Below are 22,701 nucleotides of genomic sequence, written 5' to 3' on the forward strand. Positions count from 1 at the left end.
GCACAAAAAGGAAAGGAAACGGGCCAAAAAACAATAAGAAATTCAACAGTTTGTTGCCAGCAACATACTGCACGACAACCACCTCTCCGGCCAGCAACATGGTGGCGCCTACGCTCCATTTTGGCCCCGGGTAAAATACGATGGCTCTCTCTCTCTCTTGGGCGTTTTGGCGTGTGTTGAGTTTCTTGGTTTCATAAAAGCAAAGACCAGTCCGCATTCGTAGCAGTCTGCAAAGGATTCTAGTCGCTTACGGTTCTCCAAAAGTCCCCCGTGAACTATCCAAAGGAACTCGTCGCGTGCGTTCCATCAGTAGTTGATTTTCAAAGATTTAAGTCCGATAAGTGCACAAAAGTGAATACAAAAAACAGGAAATCGAAGCAGCTTTAAAAAAGTAAATATTCTATTCAAAAATTGAGCAATTTGCAAAGATAGTTCTCTTAAATATACACAATATAAACAAAATATAGATACATTAAGGAATATGAAATGGAATTTGAGGATTAGACAGTACAACTTTGTCTGTGTATCCATCCAAGAACGAGTGAATTTCTTAAAAAGATGATTAGATCATTCTTTGATATACGCTTAAAGATCTCTGGAAAGTTTCAAAATACAAATCAGATTGAAAGCAGATGCCAAAATATATATATTTCGAAATGTACGCTCGATTTTCTATAGCTGAAGCCTGAAATATTTTAAAAAACAATTTATCAAATGCTGGTGTTCAAAAGTGTTCATCAAATATTCCAAAGGCTGCTTCAAATCCAGCTAAAATTAGTCAGAGCTGTCCCCTGCCAGAGCTGACATTTCAGATTTTCAAAACCCTTTCGAACACTCAAAAAAAGAGAGCAACAGCATGAATATTCATGTCGCTGACAGGTCCAAGCTTGCAAATGGCTTCATTTGGTTTTCGTCGCTCCGACCTTTTTGGCGACACTTTTTCTGCGAAGCCCGCATTCAATAAAAGGGCTCAAATAGGGACGGCCATACCTCATTTGTATGCCTAATGGCCGTCGAAAGACTTGACACTGAGATGCCGTCGTTGATGTCCTTGTCTTTGTTTATTCATTCGCAAAATTACACACGATTCGGGGAAGGACAGACAGCAGGAAAATAATGGCTCCTCGACGGGTGTCAATGTGGCTGGTGTGGAATGCCAAGGGGCTGGGGGAATGGCCTGTGTGCCTGTGTGCTGCGTGCCAACATTTACGATGAGTCCCCATAATTTATGCTCATTCATAAATTTCCCAGCGGCTCCCTTGCACTCGGCGCCCGAGCGTATGCAACAGCAACGAAATAATAAAGAAAATTGAAAATGATGACGACAATTTCACTCGGGAATTGTTAAATTAATTGAGAAATATGTATGTATGTACAGCTCTAAAAATATGGCAACCCTTTGTGCGGGTTCCCTTGGAGATGTGCCCGAAATCAGAGCAGAGTGTTTCGAGGCCAGATTTGCTAATTGGACGACATTCCAATTGTCACTTGCTGAGCAGCGCGTCCTCTGAATTCAATCAATCTGCAAGTGGCAATTATTTTGTTTTTATAATCGCCTCGCCCATCGTCCACCAAAGCCGAAGAATTATTTTTGATCACATTTAAATAACTAATTTTACAATTATTTCAAATACCCTTTCTTTCCACAAGGAAGGTAACATTTCTGATTCAATAAAAAAATGTTTATTCGATTACTACATTATAAAGTTTTCCATTGGAAAAAGTCAAGGGTTTTCATGGGAAACTATTTTTTTCCAGAATAATCCAAGTGCTACATCCTATAGCACTCACTGGCAGGGTATCGAACATTTCAGTCCCTGAAAAACAAGCTCCCCTTGTTTTTGTTTTCGTTCCTCTTGATTCGCACAAAAGCGCATCGTACACGCGCTCGTGCAGCATAAATAAATAGGAATTGGAATATGAAAACCGAAAAAATTATCAAAATAAATATGATTGGCGGGCAGTCGTCGTCTGACATGCCCAGAATGCTAACGAGCCCAGAACGAAGGGCAGGCCTTGCTTGCGTTTCGCCAGATAGTATTGTATTTAATGGCAATGGGAAGGAAGCGAAATTACGTTTATAAATTCTTGGAGAAGGCAGTCGGCGGAAGACAAGCAACCGCTAGATATTCCGACGTCATTTGACAGGAGCGGAGATGAGCAATGGGCAATTGTGATTCATTTTAATCATTTTCTTGGTATCCCGAAGATTAATAAGATGTTTAAAATGGCAATTTGTTTGGCTTTGAGAATTCAATTGAATTTATTCTGATATTCCGACTGCAACTCCCACTCCTTCGACGGTTGGTCTTTGTACACAGTATTCGATATAAATTTAATCTAATTTAACTAGTGAAAGTTCCGTACACGCACTTGATTTGCCCTATTCCCCCTCCTTTCTATGCTCTTTTCATGGCTATTCCCTAAGTGCCGTTAAATTTCCCAGCAGGCCACTCATTCATTGGGCCGCCGCAGAGGGCGGAATTCCGCCCACAGGTATTGGGCCGTAATTATCTTTAAACAATGTCAAAACTGAAAGTGCCATTAAAAAACATTCGCGCCTAGCGGTAATAATTATTTTAATTACGAGGCATTTCTTTCGAAAAGTTCTTGCCGCGCCGCGGGCCTCCTTTCCCCGGGGCCCTGTCGTTGGAGACGTTGGGGAGACGCTTCCAGCACTCAGCATAACTTTGCGGTTCTCTTTGCGGGCATTTCTTCGAGTCAGAAATATTTCGACACACTCGTTTCCGTTTCCCTTTGCCTTGCCATGGACCTCCAGCTGGTTAATTGCGTTTGGGGGCCCAGGGCCCCATTATTATTATACCCGATACTCAAAATGAGTATTGGGGTATATTAGATTTGTAGTAAAAGTGGATGTGTGTAACGTCCAGAAGGAATCGTTTCCGACCCCATAAAGTATATATATTCTTGATCAGCATCAATAGCCGAGTCGATTGAGCCATGTCTGTCTGTCCGTCCGTCCGTCTGTCCGTCTGTCCGTCCCTATTAGCGCCTAGTGCTTAAAGACTATAAGAGCTAGAGCAACGATGTTTTGGATCCAGACTTCTGTGATATGTCACTGCTACAAAAATATTTCAAAACTTCGCCCCGCCCACTTCCGCCCCCACAAAGGACGAAAATCTGTGGCATCCACAATTTTAAAGATACGAGATACCAAATTCGCAGAATCATAGATAATGATCATATCTATCAGATTGCTGAATCTGGATCAGATCCGATCATTTTTATAGCCAAAAGGAACAAATCAATTTGCACTGGCTACGCAGCCCCCGACGTCACGCTCAGACTGATTTTCTGTCTCTCTCGCACGCACTCTTTGTCGGGCCGTTCAATATTAGCGGCGTCTGCCGGAGGAGAGCCATACTGACTTAGTATCGGGTATAACTGTAGAGTTGCGGTGTCCGCTGCAACTCACAACGTTCCCCCTCGGTTTTTATTATGATTATTATATCTTGATTATTATTTACACACAGCAGTGTGTTTATATTGTGGCTTATATTGGCTATATGTAAATGTTTGCATCGTTCAGGGGAGGGACTAGTTGGACAATTGCCAGTTGTGACGCCATCAAAGGAATAAACAATGAGGAGGGGAAACCTTTAAAAACTCTTAAGTAAATATTAATATGGTGGAAATATGTACACATTTAATTGTACAAGCAAACTGCCGTCCGCATTCGTGGCGATCTTTTTTATGGCTCTGCTTTTTCCTGAATTCGTTGGAAAACACAGAAAGCCAACACAAGAATAATAGATGATGGTTTTTCCGACTGACTCTGATTTTCGTTCGCTGGCACTCTGGTTTGTTATTCTTGTTTTCATTTTTTCGCTCTCCTTTTGGTGGTTTTTAATTTGTATCACACCACGCAATGGAAATGGAAATGGAATTGGAAATGCCAGTAATTGCGTAGTTCTCGCGCTTATTAAAAAAAAATAAAAAAAATGTGTTTGTCTGTATAGCACGAGTATCTACCCTATTCATGAGTGGCGACCCGATAGGATCAATTGACTAAATCATATAGTATTAGTTGATTAAAGCATAGATCAATCAATGTCTTTCGGCACCGAAGGTATTCTTGCTTTCCTGGTTTTGATGTCGATTTCGTTGTGGACTGCGTGGCTTCTGTTCTTTATAGGCCATCATGCATACATATGTATGTACTGCCCCACCTATGGCATGTCCGTGACATGTGTCCGTCCAAATTGAGTGACTCACACATCCATTACGACGTGCCCATCCTTTATCTCAAAGTGTAAAACAAGACACGCCGTTTCTTTTGAAAGTTCTCCATATGCAAATTAAATAACTGCGGTAGCGGATTGTGTTTTTAAAAAGTTTTTATTTTACTTGTAACTTCACTGATATAGATTTAAGTAGAGGGTCACAAAGGGTTCCGGGCAAAGGGTTTGCGCGATCTTAATTTTTAGCTCGACATTGCGGTGTCGCTTCTGGATCAAGACTGACTTGAACTTTCTGATCTTTGCATCGTTGATCCCTTTCGGGAATAGTTTTTCTATAAACATTTCAATTGATTTCGCCATCCCGAGTATTGGATTTCGTCATCCAAAGAGAGAACTGTAAAATGCCTAAAGTGCAGGATCTGCAGAAAGCTGGGAGTGAGATTATTTATGAGAAGCCGTGTGTGGGCAAACATTGGTTTTCCATTTAGGCGAGTGTCAAAGATTCGGATTGCGGCGGGAGCCCTTCAGATTGTACATCTTAGAAATCAATTAGGCGGAGGCCCAAGATTGAAATTGTTTACGTTTTGGAAAGCCAAAGATTGTTTACAACTCGTATAAGAGCTCAATAGAATTGGGTACGTTAACTCCCCCATTCTTAAATGTTTCGTCCCGATACATTTTAAAGTTCTGATAGAGCTCTAATTTCTTCTGACAGTATTTGAATGTTGCTTTCCACTATTTCTTCTGACGGTATTCTTATTGATTTAATAAGTACAAATTTGGTTAATTTATAGCCGAAGTAAAATAACATTATCAATATCAAAATGATTAAGAATAATGTTGTTAATGGTAAGGCCGTATTACCTAATGTTATAAGGGGATTTAAAATATTAACATTATCAAAAGAAAATTGCTTATCATTCGATTGTATATAATCAACTAATTCAAAATCGCTATATCTATGATTCGATATATATCTTAGAATTTTACCCTTATCATTTATGTGGGTTATATTATTTATTACAATTGTGTTGTTGAATATAAGGAGATACGATCCTAACAAAGTAGTATTGTCTACGATATTTTTGCCTGAAACTAATATGGCACCATCCTGAATGATGTCTATTTCTTTGTTTTTTTCCCTTTTTTTAGTGCAGTTGGCTTTAAAGCCATTAAGTAAATTGGTGAAACAGGTCTTCTTTAAATTTATTTGTGCGTAATTGTTAAAAGTTTCACTTTTAAAATTATTCATTAAATAGTATTTCTCCTTACATTCACAAACTTTTTCACTTATAACTAACATTCCATCATTTTGTGAGATGGCTCTTGCATGGTAAAACTTGCAAATTTCTTTAATTTGAGGATATTTTATGTAAATGATTATTAAATCAGCATTTCGAATTATTTTAATCGTTGCAATGTCCAGCAGATCAGACAGTTCAACAGGATGTTTTTCATGCTTATAAATGTCCTCTATTTCGTTTTTATTTAAAATTTTTGTATTGAAAATGTTTACTTTTAAGAGGGTTATGGTATCAACTAAATTTAGTAGGTCAAAAGTTATTAATTTTAAACGATGCTTTCTCAGTATCGTTTCTTCATTGAAGATGACATTTTTTAATGAATTTGATAGCAATTCAATTTCTTTGAAAAATTTGGAATTTATTACAAATTGTTAATTATTATTTTCAGTTAATTCATTTACTTTATTTTGTATTTTCAAAAAGTCGTCATGATCAGGGCTGCCTGCTATCCATTTCCAAATGGTACCTAATTCATTTATTCCCCTTTCATTCCGTTTTGGAACTAATTCTGAAATCATTAATTTTAATAGGCTTAAGTCCATTGATATTTCCCACTCATCGTCTGAATTAATTGATTTGTTGACATATTTGGATTCTTTATCAATTATCTCTCTATAAAAACTCAAATTAGTAATATGGAAAAGTTCAGCGTATGTTTCATAAGTGTAAACGTCTCTGTCGTCTTTGAGCAATAGATAGTCACTATGCGTATAGTCAATTACTTCCGAAGTCGTCAATATAACAAAAGTCAGTATTAGTATATTCGCATATATTTTCTGGAAAAAAATATTTAATATTTGATGTTATCTTTATGTATAATTCTGTTTCTATTGTTGATTATAATTTTATTCGGTCGATTTTCCTTAACTACCTGCTTTTTGTATCGGGATAGAAGTTTATTTCTTTCCCCGAATTTCTTTTCATAAACTACTTCTCCTATTTTATAATCTTTTTCTCTTCTATCTTTGTTATGTAGCTTAAGCATTTTGGTCTGAGCTTCCTTAAGTAATATTGGATTATGCTTGTGTTCTATTTTGTTATACAATATGTCATATGGCATTTGATTGGTCGTTGAATGTATCGTCAGGTTATATTTCAGTGCCGCCCTTATTATTATTTCTGAATAATCTGTTAGATTTAGTTCATCCTTGATGCACCGCGCTATTTCTGTTAGTGTGGAATGTACCCTTTCTACCTGACCATTTGAGGTGCTGTGTCTGGGATCAGCATAATAAAGGTTAAGTTACTTCTTTGTATGAATGATCTAAATTGTGCTGAAGTAAAGCTTGGTTCGTTGTCAGTCATTAAAGATGTTGCTAACGGAAAGTGTTGCAAAATTTCCATTACCTTATTTTCAATGTTTAATTTACTTTGAATTTCCTTGACCACCAAGTATTTGGAATAAGAATCTATACAAGTTATGAATGTTAGGTTTTGGGCATAGTATATGTCTAAGTGTAATTGATCTCCTTCTTTTGCTGGAATGGGAGCTTCCCCAATTGGAATTTTTACAGGGTGTCTGTGATATTTGTTTTTGTTACAGATCTCACAATTTTTTATATATTCTTTTAATTTTTTGTGCAGGTTTGGCCAATAATACAGCTTAGTTATTTGTTTGTCATTTTCGTCTAGTCCTCTATGGGCTCTGCAATGTGTTTCTTCTATAATTATAGCTTTATCTTCTGAATTTACTACATCTTGGAGGAACTTTCTCGTGAAGAGAAATTTATTTATGAAGTTTTCCTTTAGCTTATTTTGGATAAGGTATAAATCTTCTAAAGTGCAGTGTATTCCTGTGGTTAAGTGAGGCTGAATAAATTCTTTTAAAATGATTAGCAGATTGTCTACCGTATCAAATTCAATAATATGTCGGGTATTTTCATAAACTCTTACTAACTCATGAACTGTGAATCTCCCTTGCGCTAATAGTAGCTGCTGTTTAAATTGGTTTAGAGGCTTGCTAGTCTCTTGAATGACGTTTTCAAAACTACTCTCTCTCTGCTGAATGCTAAGTATTTATGTCTGATTCTGATTCTGTCTGGTCGACATCACTATCTGTCATATGATTTATTTTAATCCGAGATAAAGCGTCCGCTACTACGTTAGTTGAGCCTGGCTTATAAAAGATTTTTGGTGTGAAACTTTCTATGAAGTAATACCAACGTTTCATTTCAACATTTGGATTTTTTTTGCGACATTGCAAAGGACAAAGGTTGGTGATCTGTATGTACTTCAATTCCACTCACTCCGTATAAATAATTTCGCAAATTTTGTAATGCCCATACAATAGCTAATAATTCCTTTTTATTAGTAGCATATAATTGCTCGGTTTTACTTAAAGTTTTAGAAATAAATGTTGTGGGATTCCCATCTTGCGACAAAACTGCACCTATTGCTATGTCCGATGCATCTGTGTTTAATGTGAATTTTTTATTGTAATCTGGTTGTACTAATTCAATATGTGCTATTAAACTGTCCTTTAAATTATTAAATGCTCCCATTGCTGGTTCATCCAGCTGTATTAATGTTTTCTTGGATGCCCTTCGTGAAACTTTCCCATTTACTCCACTCAGATATTTTGTTAATGGTTTGGCAATTGTAGCATAATTTCGGACAAATTTTCTGTAATACCCTGTTAGTCCTAAGAAGCTACGTAGCTCTCTGATATTTTTAGGAATTGGATAGTTTTGTATTGTGGAGATTTTGTCTGGATCTGTCTTAATGATATTTTGGGAAACAATGTATCCCAGAAATTTGGTTTCCAATTGAAAGAATTTAGACTTTTCTAGGGAAATTTTCATGTTAGCGTTTTGCAATATCTGTATTATATGAATTAGATCTTTATAATGTTGTTCTATAGTTTTTGAAAATATTATTATATCGTCCATATAGACGTGACAAGTTTTCCCAACTTGTTCTCTAAGTATATCGTCCATTGCCCTTTGGAAAATTCTGGGAGCGTTCGTCAATCCCATAGGCATTCTTTGCCGTTATTTATGGAAAAAGATGTTTTTTCAATATCTGATTCCCTCATTAAAATCTGATAGAAACCTGACTCTAAATCAATGGCCGAGAAATACTTTGCCTTACCTAAATTGGCAGGGATTACTGAAGGATCTTGCATAGGGTATCTATCCGGTATGGTGTTTTCATTAAGTTTCTTAAAGTCTATTACTAATCTATGTTTAGGAGTTCCGTCCTCATTTACTCCCTTCTTTGGTACTACTATTACCGGTGAATTATATGGGCTTTTACTAGGTCTGATTATAACTTCATCTAACATTTTACTTATTTCGTTATTAACGAAATCGTTAACCGAATAAGCGTATGGATACTGCTTGCCATATACCGGTCTATCATGTTCAGTGTTAATCTCTCCTTTTATATCCGTTCTGAACGGTAATCGATGATAGATACCATTTTCTCTCTGAGATTTTCTAAATTGTCCTCTTTGTAGGTTATTGTGTTATACAATTTCATTTTTTTCAATTCAGAATTTGCATAATTTTGAATGTCAGATATTTCTACGACGGCGCGTTCAGGATTTTTGCATCCTAAACTTTTAAATTGTTCATTGTCGGATAATTCAACGACGGCGTGTTCAGGATTCTTTAATCCCAAACTATTCGAACTTTTAGTGTCGGATAATTCTACGACGGCGTGCTCAGGATATTTTAATCCCAAACTATTAAAACTTTGGATGTCGGATAATTCAACGACGGCGGGTTCAGGATATTTGAATCCCAAACTATTGACGGATAATTCTTCGTCGGCGTGCTCAGGATTTTTTGATCCCAAGCTATATAAACTTCCTTCTACCTTTACTGAATCACTTTTCATTTCTTTTTCTTCTTCAAAATATTTTTTTATTATATATTCCTTCAACGGAAGGATGGTTTTTCTTCTATAAAGGTTAATTTGTTTAAAGAAAGGACCTCGTCATATATTAGTTTCTCCTCATTGTCTTTATAACTTAAAGTCCCCTTTCCTGTATCAATAACAGCTCCGATTTTCTTTAATAGGTTAAATCCTATTAGTAAATCTGCCTCCATTCCATCTATTTCATAAAACACTTGTTTTGTGTTGAAAATAGTTATATTATGGAAATATTTAATTATTGAAAACCCATTCACTGTAGCAACTTTCTTATAAATTGAGAATTCTTTTTTATTTTCGTAAATTCCCTTTTTTATATAACAGGAAGTTGCTCCCGTATCTATCAAAACTTTTAATTCTCTGTTTATTTTTTTATCTACTCTTTTTAAGTAGGGCAGACCTACTTCGGGGGCTGATATAAAAAATGGTCCTCCTCAATGTTATTTATCCGCATTGCTTTATTAGCCGGTTGTTCCGACATTTCGTTTGGCTTTCGTTTCTGCGCCTGATTTTCGTTAGACTGATTATTCGGTACTACGTTTGCCCTAAAATGCTGAGCTTGGTTATAATTGTTATTATTTCTCCTATAATAACCGTTAGTATTCTCCCGATAATTTCTATTATTATTATTTCCCCTGAATTGATTTCTGTTCTGTCGGTTCTTGATTTGTATCGATTCGTCTACATCCATTGGTTCTGGGGCCTGATTTTGTTGTCTATTACCCAAGAAATAGGGTTGTCCCCATGACATGTTATTCCTCTGAAGATCCCTTTTTTGGTCGAATGGTGAACTATTAGTCCTTGGTTGTCGTTGGTTGAATCTTAATGTATTGTAGTTATTATTCCCTGAATTTCTGGGGCCACTGAATTGGTAGGCAAATTGGGCCCGAATGTTATTTGATTGCAATTCCTGTACCTTTGCCAATGCATTCGGTAAATCTGGTGGATTCAATGAAAATAGGATTTCTGCAATGCCGCCGTTTAGGCCAGTGACAAAAATGCGTAAGTCATTGTCTCTAATTTTCTTATTTGATTCTTTCGTGATTTCACTGTCCTTTCCGTGAGTCATTATTGTCTTATTTATTAACAAGGTCATTTTCTTGTTAACCTCGTTATAGAAATCTATTATTGAAAGGTTCCCTTGTCGGAGAACGCTTAACTCCTGTTCTATTATGTAAATTGGTCTCGTGTCACTGTAAACAAAGTCAAGTCGTGAAAAAATGGCATCAAAATTTAAAACTGTCCCGTGGTTGGTCAGTGCGTCATGTGCTGGTCCTGTTATTTTGTTTCTCAAAATTGTTAAGGCAATATAATATTGCTTACTTCCTTTCTTATATAACTTCACTGCAGTTTCTGCAGCTTCCCTCCATCCTACGTATTGGTTTAATCCACCATTGAAAATTGGTAGGGATTCTATTACCTTTAATGTGGTGTCATCTTTTATTGTCTCGTCTATTGTTTCTGCCTGATAATCTGATACCTGTTCGGATTTAGTTTCTATTTGTTGTTTTAAATTTACAATTTGCTCCTGTACTTGTGAAATTTGAAGTGCTATCAATTGTTTGACCAGATCTGCAGTGAGATCGGTCCTTGTTTGTGAGTTAATCATTATTAGTTTTTCAAAATCTAAAGTTAGTTGATCCACCTTAAATTTTTCTTATATGTTTGTTTTTATAATCTAATATAACCTAATTGAACTTATATATTTATTAATACAACTTTTGCTCACGAACTATCCGGTAGGGGTCGTCCTTCTTAGTTTGGCTGACAGATCTTCGAACGGGTCTTCCTTCTTGATTTGGCTGACAGGTCTTCGAACGGGTCTTCCTTCTTTGGTTTAGCTGATATCTTCACTTTCTTTGTGTTTTGGTTTGGTTGGTTTTGTTTAAAAACTTTGGTTTTTTTGGTTTTTTTGTATTTTTGAATTGTCTTGATTAGCTTTTGTATGTATTTGTATTTTGTATTGTATTTGTATTTTTATTTGTATTTGTATTGTATATTGTATTTATTTTTGCACACCCTAAGCTCCGGTTTGTTTCCTTTTTATCTCACTTTTTCTTGTCTTATATCTCACAGTCACTCCGCGTTTTTATATCTGAAGGATTTATTCCATTAATTAATTGTCCTTCGGGTTTCGGCATGACGCAACACTTTTATTATTCGGTGCTTTTTATACAACGTCGCCCCACGTTGGGCGCCAATTAAATAACTGCGGTAGCGGATTGTGTTTTTAAAAAGTTTTTATTTTACTTCTAACTTCACTGATATAGATATAAGTAGAGGGTCACAAAGGATTCCGGGCAAAGGGTTTGCGCGATCTTAATTTTTAGCTCGACTTTGCGGTGTCGCTTCTGGATCAAGACTGACTTGAACTTTCTGATCTTTGCATCATTGATCCCTTTCGGGAATAGTTTTTCTATAAACATTTCAATTGATTTCGCCATCCCGAGTATTGGATTTCGTCATCCAAAGAGAGAACTGTAAAATGCCTAAAGTGCAGGATCTGCAGAAAGCCGGGAGTGAGATTGTTTATGAGAATCCGGGTGTGGGCAAACATTGGTTTTCCATTTAGGCGAGTGTCAAAGATTGGGATTGCGGCGGGAGCCCTTGAGATTGTACATCTTAGAAATCAATTAGGCGGAGGCCCAAGATTGAAATTGTTTTCGTTTTGGAAAGCCAAAGATTGTTTACAACTCGTATAAGAGCTCAATAGAATTGGGTACGTTAAGTTGCATACGCACTGAACGAAACCCTCTCCACTGCGACTCTCTCTCGCTCTATTTTCTTCGAGCTTTCGACGGAGGGCTTTTAGCTGCTGTCTAAAAATAAGCAAATCGCGGCTTCAGAGAAACGTTGATCAAAGCTCCAGTGCCATCAGACAGGGGACAAATACGGTGAACAGACCTCGCACTGAACGACACCAGCTCCACTGTCACTCTCTTTGGCTCGCCCGCTTGCTCTCTCTCTTTGCTTTGAGCTTGCGATAATTTGCTTTTAGCTGCTGTCCAAAAATAAGCAAAACGCGGCCTCAGAGAAACGTTGATCGAAAAGCGCCATCAGTGCCATCAGACAGGGGACTAATAAGAGCCCATAAAAATGGCCACAAGCAGAGCCTCCCCTGGCATATACCCGCCTCCCTCCTTCGGTAATCCGATTCTGATGCCACAGAGAATTTAATTAAAACTCTCCAAGGCACAGCAGGATGCATTCGGGCGGCGGATTCAAGAAAACAATTTCATTCTTTCTCGCTCTGTCTCTCTCTAACACACAGGTTTCATGGTCGGTTTTGCCAATTGCAAAATATGAGTTCAAGGATCTCAGAACCTATAAGAGCCAGAGCAACCAAATTTGGTATCCGCACTCCTGTGATATCGGACCTTGACCGTTTCGTGTCCAAATTTCGTCACACCCCCTTCCGCCCCCGCAAAGGACGAAAATCTGGGGCATCCACAAATCTCAGAGACTATTATGGCTAGAGTAACCAAATTTGGTATCCGCACTTCTGTTAGATCTCACTATAAAACGTATATCTCAGAATTTCGCCCTTCCCCCTTCCGCGTTTTTATATCTGAAGGATTTATTCCATTAATTAATTGTCCTTCGGGTTTCGGCATGACGCAACACTTTTATTATTCGGTGCTTTTTATACAACGTCGCCCCACGTTGGGCGCCAATTAAATAACTGCGGTAGCGGATTGTGTTTTTAAAAAGTTTTTATTTTACTTCTAACTTCACTGATATAGATATAAGTAGAGGGTCACAAAGGATTCCGGGCAAAGGGTTTGCGCGATCTTAATTTTTAGCTCGACTTTGCGGTGTCGCTTCTGGATCAAGACTGACTTGAACTTTCTGATCTTTGCATCATTGATCCCTTTCGGGAATAGTTTTTCTATAAACATTTCAATTGATTTCGCCATCCCGAGTATTGGATTTCGTCATCCAAAGAGAGAACTGTAAAATGCCTAAAGTGCAGGATCTGCAGAAAGCCGGGAGTGAGATTGTTTATGAGAATCCGGGTGTGGGCAAACATTGGTTTTCCATTTAGGCGAGTGTCAAAGATTGGGATTGCGGCGGGAGCCCTTGAGATTGTACATCTTAGAAATCAATTAGGCGGAGGCCCAAGATTGAAATTGTTTTCGTTTTGGAAAGCCAAAGATTGTTTACAACTCGTATAAGAGCTCAATAGAATTGGGTACGTTAAGTTGCATACGCACTGAACGAAACCCTCTCCACTGCGACTCTCTCTCGCTCTATTTTCTTCGAGCTTTCGACGGAGGGCTTTTAGCTGCTGTCTAAAAATAAGCAAATCGCGGCTTCAGAGAAACGTTGATCAAAGCTCCAGTGCCATCAGACAGGGGACAAATACGGTGAACAGACCTCGCACTGAACGACACCAGCTCCACTGTCACTCTCTTTGGCTCGCCCGCTTGCTCTCTCTCTTTGCTTTGAGCTTGCGATAATTTGCTTTTAGCTGCTGTCCAAAAATAAGCAAAACGCGGCCTCAGAGAAACGTTGATCGAAAAGCGCCATCAGTGCCATCAGACAGGGGACTAATAAGAGCCCATAAAAATGGCCACAAGCAGAGCCTCCCCTGGCATATACCCGCCTCCCTCCTTCGGTAATCCGATTCTGATGCCACAGAGAATTTAATTAAAACTCTCCAAGGCACAGCAGGATGCATTCGGGCGGCGGATTCAAGAAAACAATTTCATTCTTTCTCGCTCTGTCTCTCTCTAACACACAGGTTTCATGGTCGGTTTTGCCAATTGCAAAATATGAGTTCAAGGATCTCAGAACCTATAAGAGCCAGAGCAACCAAATTTGGTATCCGCACTCCTGTGATATCGGACCTTGACCGTTTCGTGTCCAATTTTCGCCACACCCCCTTCCGCCCCCGCAAAGGACGAAAATCTGGGGCATCCACAAATCTCAGAGACTATTATGGCTAGAGTAACCAAATTTGGTATCCGCACTTCTGTTAGATCTCACTATAAAACGTATATCTCAGAATTTCGCCCCACCCCCTTCCGCCCCCACAAAGGACGAAAATCTGTTGCATCCACAATATTGCACATTCGAGAAAACTAAAAACGCAGAATCATAGATAATGACCATATCTATCAGATTGCTGAATTTGGATCAGATCGGATCATTTTTGTAGCCAAAAGCAAGAAATCAATTTGCAGTGGCCACGCAGCGCCCGACGTCACGCTCAGACTGGTTTTCTGTCTCTCTCGCAACCACTCTTTGTCGTGTCGTTTAATATTAGCGGCGTCTGCCGCAGGAGAGCCATACTGACTTAGTATCGGGTATAACTGTAGAGTTGCGGTCTCCGCAGCAACTCACAACGTTCCCCCTCGTTAGTTTTATACTATCTTTCAAAATGTAGATGCCACAGATTTTCGTCCTTTGTGGGGGCGGAAGTGGCCGGGGCGAAGTTTTGAAATATTTTTGTAGCAGTGACATATCACAGAAGTCTGGATCCAAAACATCGTTGCTCTAGCTCTTATAGTCTTTGAGCACTAGGCGCTGAAGGGGACGGACGGACGGACGGACGGACGGACAGACGGACAGACAGACAGGGCTCAATCGACTCGGCTATTGATGCTGATCAAGAATATATATACTTTATGGGGTCGGAAACGATTCCTTCTGGACGTTACACACATCCACTTTTACCACAAATCTAATATACCCCAATACTCATTTTGAGTATCGGGTATAAAAAGTTGAAAACTTTCACAACTGGCTTAACGGGAAAACTATTTCCCCCCAGCAGTCCGTCCTCCCCACCCCCACCCACTATGCTGCACAGCATTTTTTCACACATATTCTTTTGCACACATTTCGAGGCGCGAGAAAAAAGGCAAATAAAAATGGCAAATTAAACACACAAAAGTCGAACTGTGAACATCTCCGGTTAGGAGCTAGCTCCCTAGCATGACAATAATTTGGCCAGAGCTGGCAGTTGTAAGATCTATATATAGAGGGATCATCATCAGCACTTTGCATGCGATGCTGTAATCGCTTTTCCACGGAGTATACAAATTAAGCCGATTATCGGCAATAAATTACAAAGGAAATCGTTCTTGGATTTCTATAATTGTTTACAAAAAGATCTGCAGGAAGAGGAAGGGCATTCCGTATACTCGTGAGGCGGTGCACGTGTACATACGAGTATGTGGGTATATAAATCAACAGATGCCTCAGAATGCTGCTACTAAATCGTTTGGCGCAGGCACAGAAAGGAAAAATAAATAAATAAAGCAATTTATTAAAATCATCAAATGCAATAAACCATTCGATTAAGAGTACTCTCTCTCCCTCTCTGGGCTGGGCCGGTCTGGGATTAGCTCTATTGATATGGCCATATTTAAAATGGCTTCTGCCAATTAAAAGCTATTTTTGCACCACATAAATTGTCACTGTTTTGTTCGAAATCATATCGTAAATTACCGCTGCTAATTTGCTTAAGAAGTCCGACACCTCCGAGAAGATCTTTCGCTCTCTTTCGCGACAGATAGCTGCAGTGCAGGGATATGGTTTTAACCTGCGCTATTTTACCTTCATAAAGATACAAAGAAGACTTCCATCAAACCTCGGTAAATTATCTTCCGTTCCGCTTCCTAAGGACCCAACAAATTGGCATTTACATTTTAAACTGCATTTTTATGATGCCTGCCCTGCCAAAAAATACAATAAAATAAACCGTATTGCAATAAATAATTCTGTACTTGGTCAGGTGTTACAAATTGTCCACCTCCGGGCTTGGGCCATAAATTATAAGATTTCCACCACCACCCCCCAGCCGACTAAGCCTTTTCCGGGTTTTCGCCGAACAAACGAAATGAAAGCCAAGATTTGGTTTTGTGTTTCATCCATTTACATGCAAATCTATGTATTAGACTTCGTGTAATAACCAGCTTAAGGTATTAACTGATGAATACTATTACATTATGTATGCATGGACACATATGGATGGGATGGGCCTTGCTTCGCCTCCACCAACCCCCCACCCCCACGAGTAACGGTAAGTAGTAAATGTCAATGTCAGCTCGTGCCTTTTGCTTCGCTTTGGGGTTTCGGTGCTTTGGAATGGCGCCCAGCCAAGGATAAGTTTACGGGTATTATGCCGAGCGAAGGGGACCACTTGACGGCGAATGCCGCATCTGAGCTCTCGCTCTGGCTCTACCTGGCGCCCCTGCACTCGCAGGCTTATTCACTCTGGCATGAAAGAGAATCAAGGTACGTACTATGTACAGTCAGGCCCAAGCACACACTCAACAGAACAAGAGAAGGCATGTCTGCTCTATAATTAAACTGCTAAAACAGGCACAAGCAGTCAGTCAGTTAGTCAGTCAGTCAGTCAGTCAGTCAGTCAGTCAGTCAGTCAGTCAGTCAGTCAGTCAGTCAGTCAGTCAGTCAGTCAGTCAGTCAGTCAGTCATTCGCTCAGCCACTCACTCATTCATTTCAATTTACCGTGCAGTTTCTTGTGTTTTCCCCGGGACTACTGCACTTGAATACATTCAAAGGCTGTCTGTCTTTTTTTTTTTTTTTTTATATTCATATACTTATTTATTTGCTCTATAATATATACTGTACAATTTATATTTGACTTAATTTAACGGACAAGAGTATGTTGGGACTAGGGGCCCCGCGGACTGCGGTACTGCCGCAAAGCATTGCTTCGCAGTGGCGTGGACACCTACTCCGTCTGCTCCTTCCGCCTTCTCTCCAAGGACCTAAGCGTTCGCATCACGCTAGAGGCGAACTCCGCGGCCGCTTCCCACACCTTCGGGTCTGCCAGCATCAGCGGCACCAGAGTCTCGGTGCTGACCCTAGACCCTGCTGCTGTCTCCAATGTCTGACGCTCGAGGTCAAACCTGTGGCAGTCGAAGAGGACGTTGCGAGCGTCCTCCTCTATGCCTGTGCCACACTCGGGGCACCAGTCCTCTGTCTCGTGGCCGAAGCGCTTGAGGTAGCCGCGGAAGCAGCCATGTCCGCTCAGTGCCTGGGTAAGGTAGAAATCCACCTGGCCGTGCTTCCTTTCAACCCAGCATGCTATGCTTGGGATGAGGGTGTGGGTCCATCGGCCTTTGGGTGAGTGGTCCCATCGAGTCTGCCATCTGTCTATGCTGGTCCTTCTGGCGGCGTCCTTAATTTCTGCTTTGGAGCGTACCTCGGCTGCACTGTCCGTCATGGCATCATGGATCTCCTTCCATGAGAAGGAGCTCAGCTCCCTGAGCGGAACTTGCCCGGGAATGACTAACGCGGCTTCGTCTGAGATGGTCCGGAACGAGCACGAGATCCTAATGGCGCACAGTCTGTACGTTGCCTCAACTCCTCGCATGTAGCTCCTCACCTTCGCGGCTTCTGCCCACACCGGTGCGGCGTAGAGCATCTGCGACGTCACGACGCTCGTCAGCAGTTTCCTCGTTGCCTGCTTTGGCCCTCTGGTGTTTAGCAGCATCCTGGATAGCGCTCCCGCGGTCCCACCGGCCTTCGTGTGGACGTATTCCAGATGCTCTTTGAAGGACAGGCGCGTGTCGATGAGGACTCCAAGGTACTTGATGGACCTCTGCGATTCGATCGCGGTCCCACCGACCTGCACTCTGGCGGTCTCGACCACTTTACGGCTGGATATCAGGACCGCCTCCGTTTTTTGGGCCGCCAGCTCCAGCCCCGCGGCGGCTATCCACGCCTCGACGGCTTGTATGGCGACGTTGGCAAGCTCCTCCACTGCGGCAAGTTCCTTCGCTACCGCCACTATTGCGACGTCGTCAGCGAAACCCACCAGGTTAGTGTTGGCTGGCATCGGGAGCCGTAGGACCCCGTCGTACATGGCGTTCCAGAGCAGAGGTCCCAAAACGGAGCCCTGCGGGACTCCGGCTGACCCTTCGTATGCCCTAGAGCCCTGACATGTGTCCATTGTCAGCACCCTATTGCTGAAATAGCTGCGCGCTATATTCAGTAGGTAGCCCGGGATGTTGAAGGACCTCAGTGCCTCCAGCGTCCAAGTCCAGTCGGCCGAGTTGAAGGCGTTTCTTATGTCCAGTGTCACCACCAGACAATAGGACTTGGTTCCGCCTCTCCACCTAGTCCCAGCAATGGCTTCCTCCGCCGTTTGTACGACCCTCAAGATGGCGTCCAGCGTCGACCTCCCTTTCCTGAACCCGTATTGGTTCTGGGAGAGACCGCCTGCTACTTCGATGGCTGCGCTCAGCCTCGCACCGATCACCCTTTCGAAGACTTTTCCCATGGAGTCCAGAAGGCAGATGGGCCTGTAGGAAGAGGCCACCCCTGGCGGCTTGCCCGGCTTGGTTAACAGTAGCAGCCGTTGCCTTTTCCACCTCTCGGGGAACGTCCCCTCCTGGAGGCATTTGTTGAAAAGGCCCGCAACTTCCCTCGGGAGTAGAAGAAGTGCCAGCTTCAACGCGCTGTTGGGGATCGCATCCGGACCCGGAGCCTTCCTAGGTATCAGGTTTCTGCCTGCCTGCAACACCTCGGATTCCGTAACCTCGCAGATGTCGCTCGGGCTATGCTCGAACCGCAGGGAGCTAGGGATCTGCCGTCCTCGAGGAAACAGTGCCCTGACTATACCCTCCAGTGCCTCTGGATCTGTTGGAGCTTTACTGCCCGCGTTCAGCCTCTTCACCACCATCCTGTACGCGCCTCCCCAGGGGTCCTCTTCGGCGGCATCACACAGCTTAAGAAAGCATTCCTCTTGCTGTTCCTTATGGCGGTCTTCAGATCCTTCCTCGCCGCTTTGTAGGTCTCGCTGCATCGGGCCAAGCGCGGTGTGCCTCTGGCTCGCTGGAGCAGCCTTCTGGCCCGGTGGCAGGTTCTACGGAGAACCGCAATCGCTTCGCTCCACCAGAAAACTGGATCCTTGTGCTTCCGGAACGTCCCTCTCGGTAGCATGCTCTGGTCGCAGGCGCCTTCAAGTGCGTCCGCCAATTTGGTCGCCATATCGTTGGCTCCGTCTGCATCGTTTGCAGAGTAGCTCTCAAGGGCGCTTGCGAAGGCTTGGGCCCTCAGCGTGTCCTGGCGGTACGCCTTCCCATGCCGGAACGTTGTACCTCTCGATCGGGCAAGGGTGCCCAGGGTGCATAGTATGGCCTCGTGGTCGCTGGCAGTATATACGCCGCTGATCCTCCATCGGGCGTTCCGGGCCAGCGTGCTGCTGGCATAGATGAGATCGATGATCGACCCTACACCTGCCCTGCTGAAAGTTTGCTGGGACCCTTCGTTCAGAAGGACGACGTCCAGAGAGGCAAAAGCCTCCAACACCGTGCGGCCTCTGGCGTTTGTACGGGAGGACCCCCATTCCAGGGCCCAGGCGTTGAAGTCGCCTCCGACTACGACGTTGTTCCGTCCTCGCAGATCGCAGCTCAGCTCGTCCATAATGCGGCTGAAGGTCTCCAGTGAGAGGCTGGGTGCCAGGTAGCAGGTGTAGAACCATATGCCGCCTACATACCCTCGGACGAACCCGTCTGCCGACTTGGTGTCGCGCAATTGTGGCGCGTCGACGCCACAGAGCCACAGGGCCGCTTTGCCAGTAAGGTCCGTGGCCCAATCGCTGCTGCTGCCCACCTTATGTGGTTCGCTGAGGAGTGCCACCTCAGAGCCAAGCTCGCGCACCGTCTGCGTCAGGAGATCCTGTGCGGCCCTGCAGTGATTCAGGTTGAGTTGAATCAACTGCATGCGTGACCTCCTTCTTTCCAGCTGCTGAGCAGATGAAGCACGCAGGCTCTTTTTTTGCATTCGGCAACTTTGTGCCCTTTCTCCCCGCATTTGATGCAGCAGCCACTCCTGTCCACTGTACTCTTGCAGTTCCGTGCGATATGCCCGGGTTCCAGGCATCGGTAGCACCTTGGGAGTCCATCTCTTTCCCGGATCCTACATATGGTCCAGCCGATCCTCACCTTGCCGCCTTTCAGGACCGCTTGGCCCAGGGAAAAGGGCAAGCTGACCACCGCCAGCTGGGACTCCGCGTATCCGCGGCGCAGACTGCGGACTCTTACTCGACCCTCGTCAATGTTGAATTGACGAGTTAGAGCGGCACAGATCTCCTGCTCTGTCGCGAGGGAGTCGATGTCCCGTATCTCCAATATGACCCCCTTAGAGTCTTCAGTCATTGCGCGCACAGACGCTCCATCGCCGAGGACACGTGCGATGCTGGCTTTCATGCCCTCAGCACTCTCCACGCTGTCTTTTGCCACCTCCAGCAGAAGGTTGCCGTTTATGGTGCGGCGTACCTTGGAGACGCAGCTTCCCAGGTCGAAAAGCTGGTTGTCGTGTCGTCTGGTGACCATTGCCAGAACCTCGCTGTACGACTTCCCGGGGCCTGAACTATGACCGCGTCTGGGCGAGTGCGGCGTGCTGCTCTCGGCCTCTTGGCCACCACGCTCCATTCGCTGTCCGGGATTCCGGGGCTCTTGGGCTGCCTCATGGCGCTGGTCGTCGCCACGTCTCCGTGTGGCCGCAACGGGGCCTTTTTAAGGGTCCTCTTGGTTGCGATAGCTCCTTTTCGCTGTCTGTCTGTCCATGCGTGTGTGTGTGGGAGTTTTTTACTTTTTTTATACCCGATACTCAAAATGAGTATTGGGGTATATTAGATTTGTGGTAAAAGTGGATGTGTGTAACGTCCAGAAGGAATCGTTTGCGACCCCATAAAGTATATATATTCTTGATCAGCATCAATAGCCGAGTCCATTGAGCCCTGTCTGTCTGTCTGTCTGTCCGTCTGTCCGTCTGTCCGTCTGTCCATCTGTCCGTCCGTCCGTCCGTCCGTCCGTCTGTCCGTTCCCTACAGCGCCTAGTGCTCAAAGACTATAAGAGCTGGAGCAACGATGTTTTGGATCCAGACTTCTGTGATATGTCACTGCTACAAAAATATTTCCCCACAAAGGACGAAAATCTGTGGCATCCACATTTTTAAAGATACGAAAAAACCAAAACCGTAGAAGATGACTATATGTTCTAGAGTGTAAAATCTCAACCAGATCGTATAATTATTATAGCCAGAATCAAGAAAACAATTTCATTCTTTCTCGCTCTGGTTTCACAGGTTTCATGGTCGGTTTTGCCAATTGCAAAATATGAGTTCAAGGATCTCAGAACCTACATATAAGAGCCAGAGCAACCAAATTTGGTATCCACACTCCTGTGATATCGGACCTTGACCGTTTCGTGTCCAAATTTCGCCACACACCCTTTCGCCCCCGCAAAGGACGAAAATCTGGGGCATCCACAAATCTCAGAGACTATTAAGGCTAGAGTAACCAAATTTGGTATCCGCACTTCTGTTAGATCTTACTATAAAACGTATATCTCAGAATTTCGCCCCACCCCCTTCCGCCCCCACAAAGGACGAAAATCTGTTGCATCCACAATATTGCACAATCAAGAAAACTAAAAACGCAGAATCATAGATAATGACCATATCTATCAGATTGCTGAATCTGGATCAGATCGGATCATTTTTGTAGCCAAAAGCAAGAAATCAATTTGCAGTGGCCAAGCAGCGCCCGACGTCACGCTCAGACTGATTTTCTGTCTCTCTCGCACGCACTCTTTGTCGTGTCGTTTAATATTAGCGGCGCCTGCCGGAGGAGAGCCATACTGACTAAGTATCGGGTATAAATGTAGAGTTGCGGTCTCCGCAGCGACTCACAACGTTCCCCTCGTTTATATTATTATTTATGAATATGACTTTGGGCGACTGACATTCATACTGCTGCGGCAGATGTCTTGGTTATACGACGGTTATATGGTGGTCTGAAAAAATGCTCTTCTAGTTGTAGAACAGCTCCACCCCGCTCCCCAAGGCCGCAACAGAAGAATGTGCCGCGGTTGTACATTAAAGTAAAAGTGAATTATGGTCAGGTAGTAAACAGGAAATTTCCTGCACGAAAGCTAATAGAAAATGTGGGGCCCGGATGTGCCCCCAAGTGAATTATTAGATGCATTATAACTCTAATGTGATTATTACTCGTATTGACTCGCTTGACGTCACAATATCATGTTGGAGAGTGCACTCATAACGATGAGAAATGGTGTGCGATTTATCCCACAAAGTATCACTTAATTGGGGGCTGGCAATGCCTGATTGGGAGTGTGACCATCAATAGCCTTGCCAGACACAAAAGTCCTTGCTTGACCAGCCCCAGGCCCAATCAATGGAAAAGATTACCTGAGGCACAATTAAGGCTATAAATAACCGTAAGCCGAGGCGGCCAACATCGGAAATCAAACACAAGAAACACTAATGCATAATTCAGACTTGGGTCGAATAGCGTCGGCGAGGGAGAAACGT

General features: G+C 42.7%; 1 protein-coding gene across 2 annotated transcripts in view; it reads left to right on the forward strand.

Moving 5' to 3' along the window:
* Positions 1-233: 233 nt before the first annotated feature.
* The window catches only part of LOC108160841 (calbindin-32), a 62,122-nt gene continuing 39,654 nt past the window's right edge, over positions 234-22,701 (forward strand). Inside the window, exon 1 of one of the 2 annotated variants that reach the window (XM_017295096.2) lies at positions 234-391. Coding sequence is in view for 1 of the 2 variants with exons in the window: in XM_033396270.1 (XP_033252161.1) it covers positions 16,612-16,627 (16 nt within the window). In the remaining variant the exon portion in view is untranslated. Of the gene's footprint in view, positions 392-16,596; positions 16,628-22,701 lie in introns of those variants that run through there. The other variant, XM_033396270.1, reaches the window with a different exon arrangement.

This window comes from Drosophila miranda (assembly GCF_003369915.1).
Source record: "Drosophila miranda strain MSH22 chromosome Y unlocalized genomic scaffold, D.miranda_PacBio2.1 Contig_Y1_pilon, whole genome shotgun sequence".
Lineage (NCBI taxonomy): Eukaryota > Metazoa > Arthropoda > Insecta > Diptera > Drosophilidae > Drosophila > Drosophila miranda.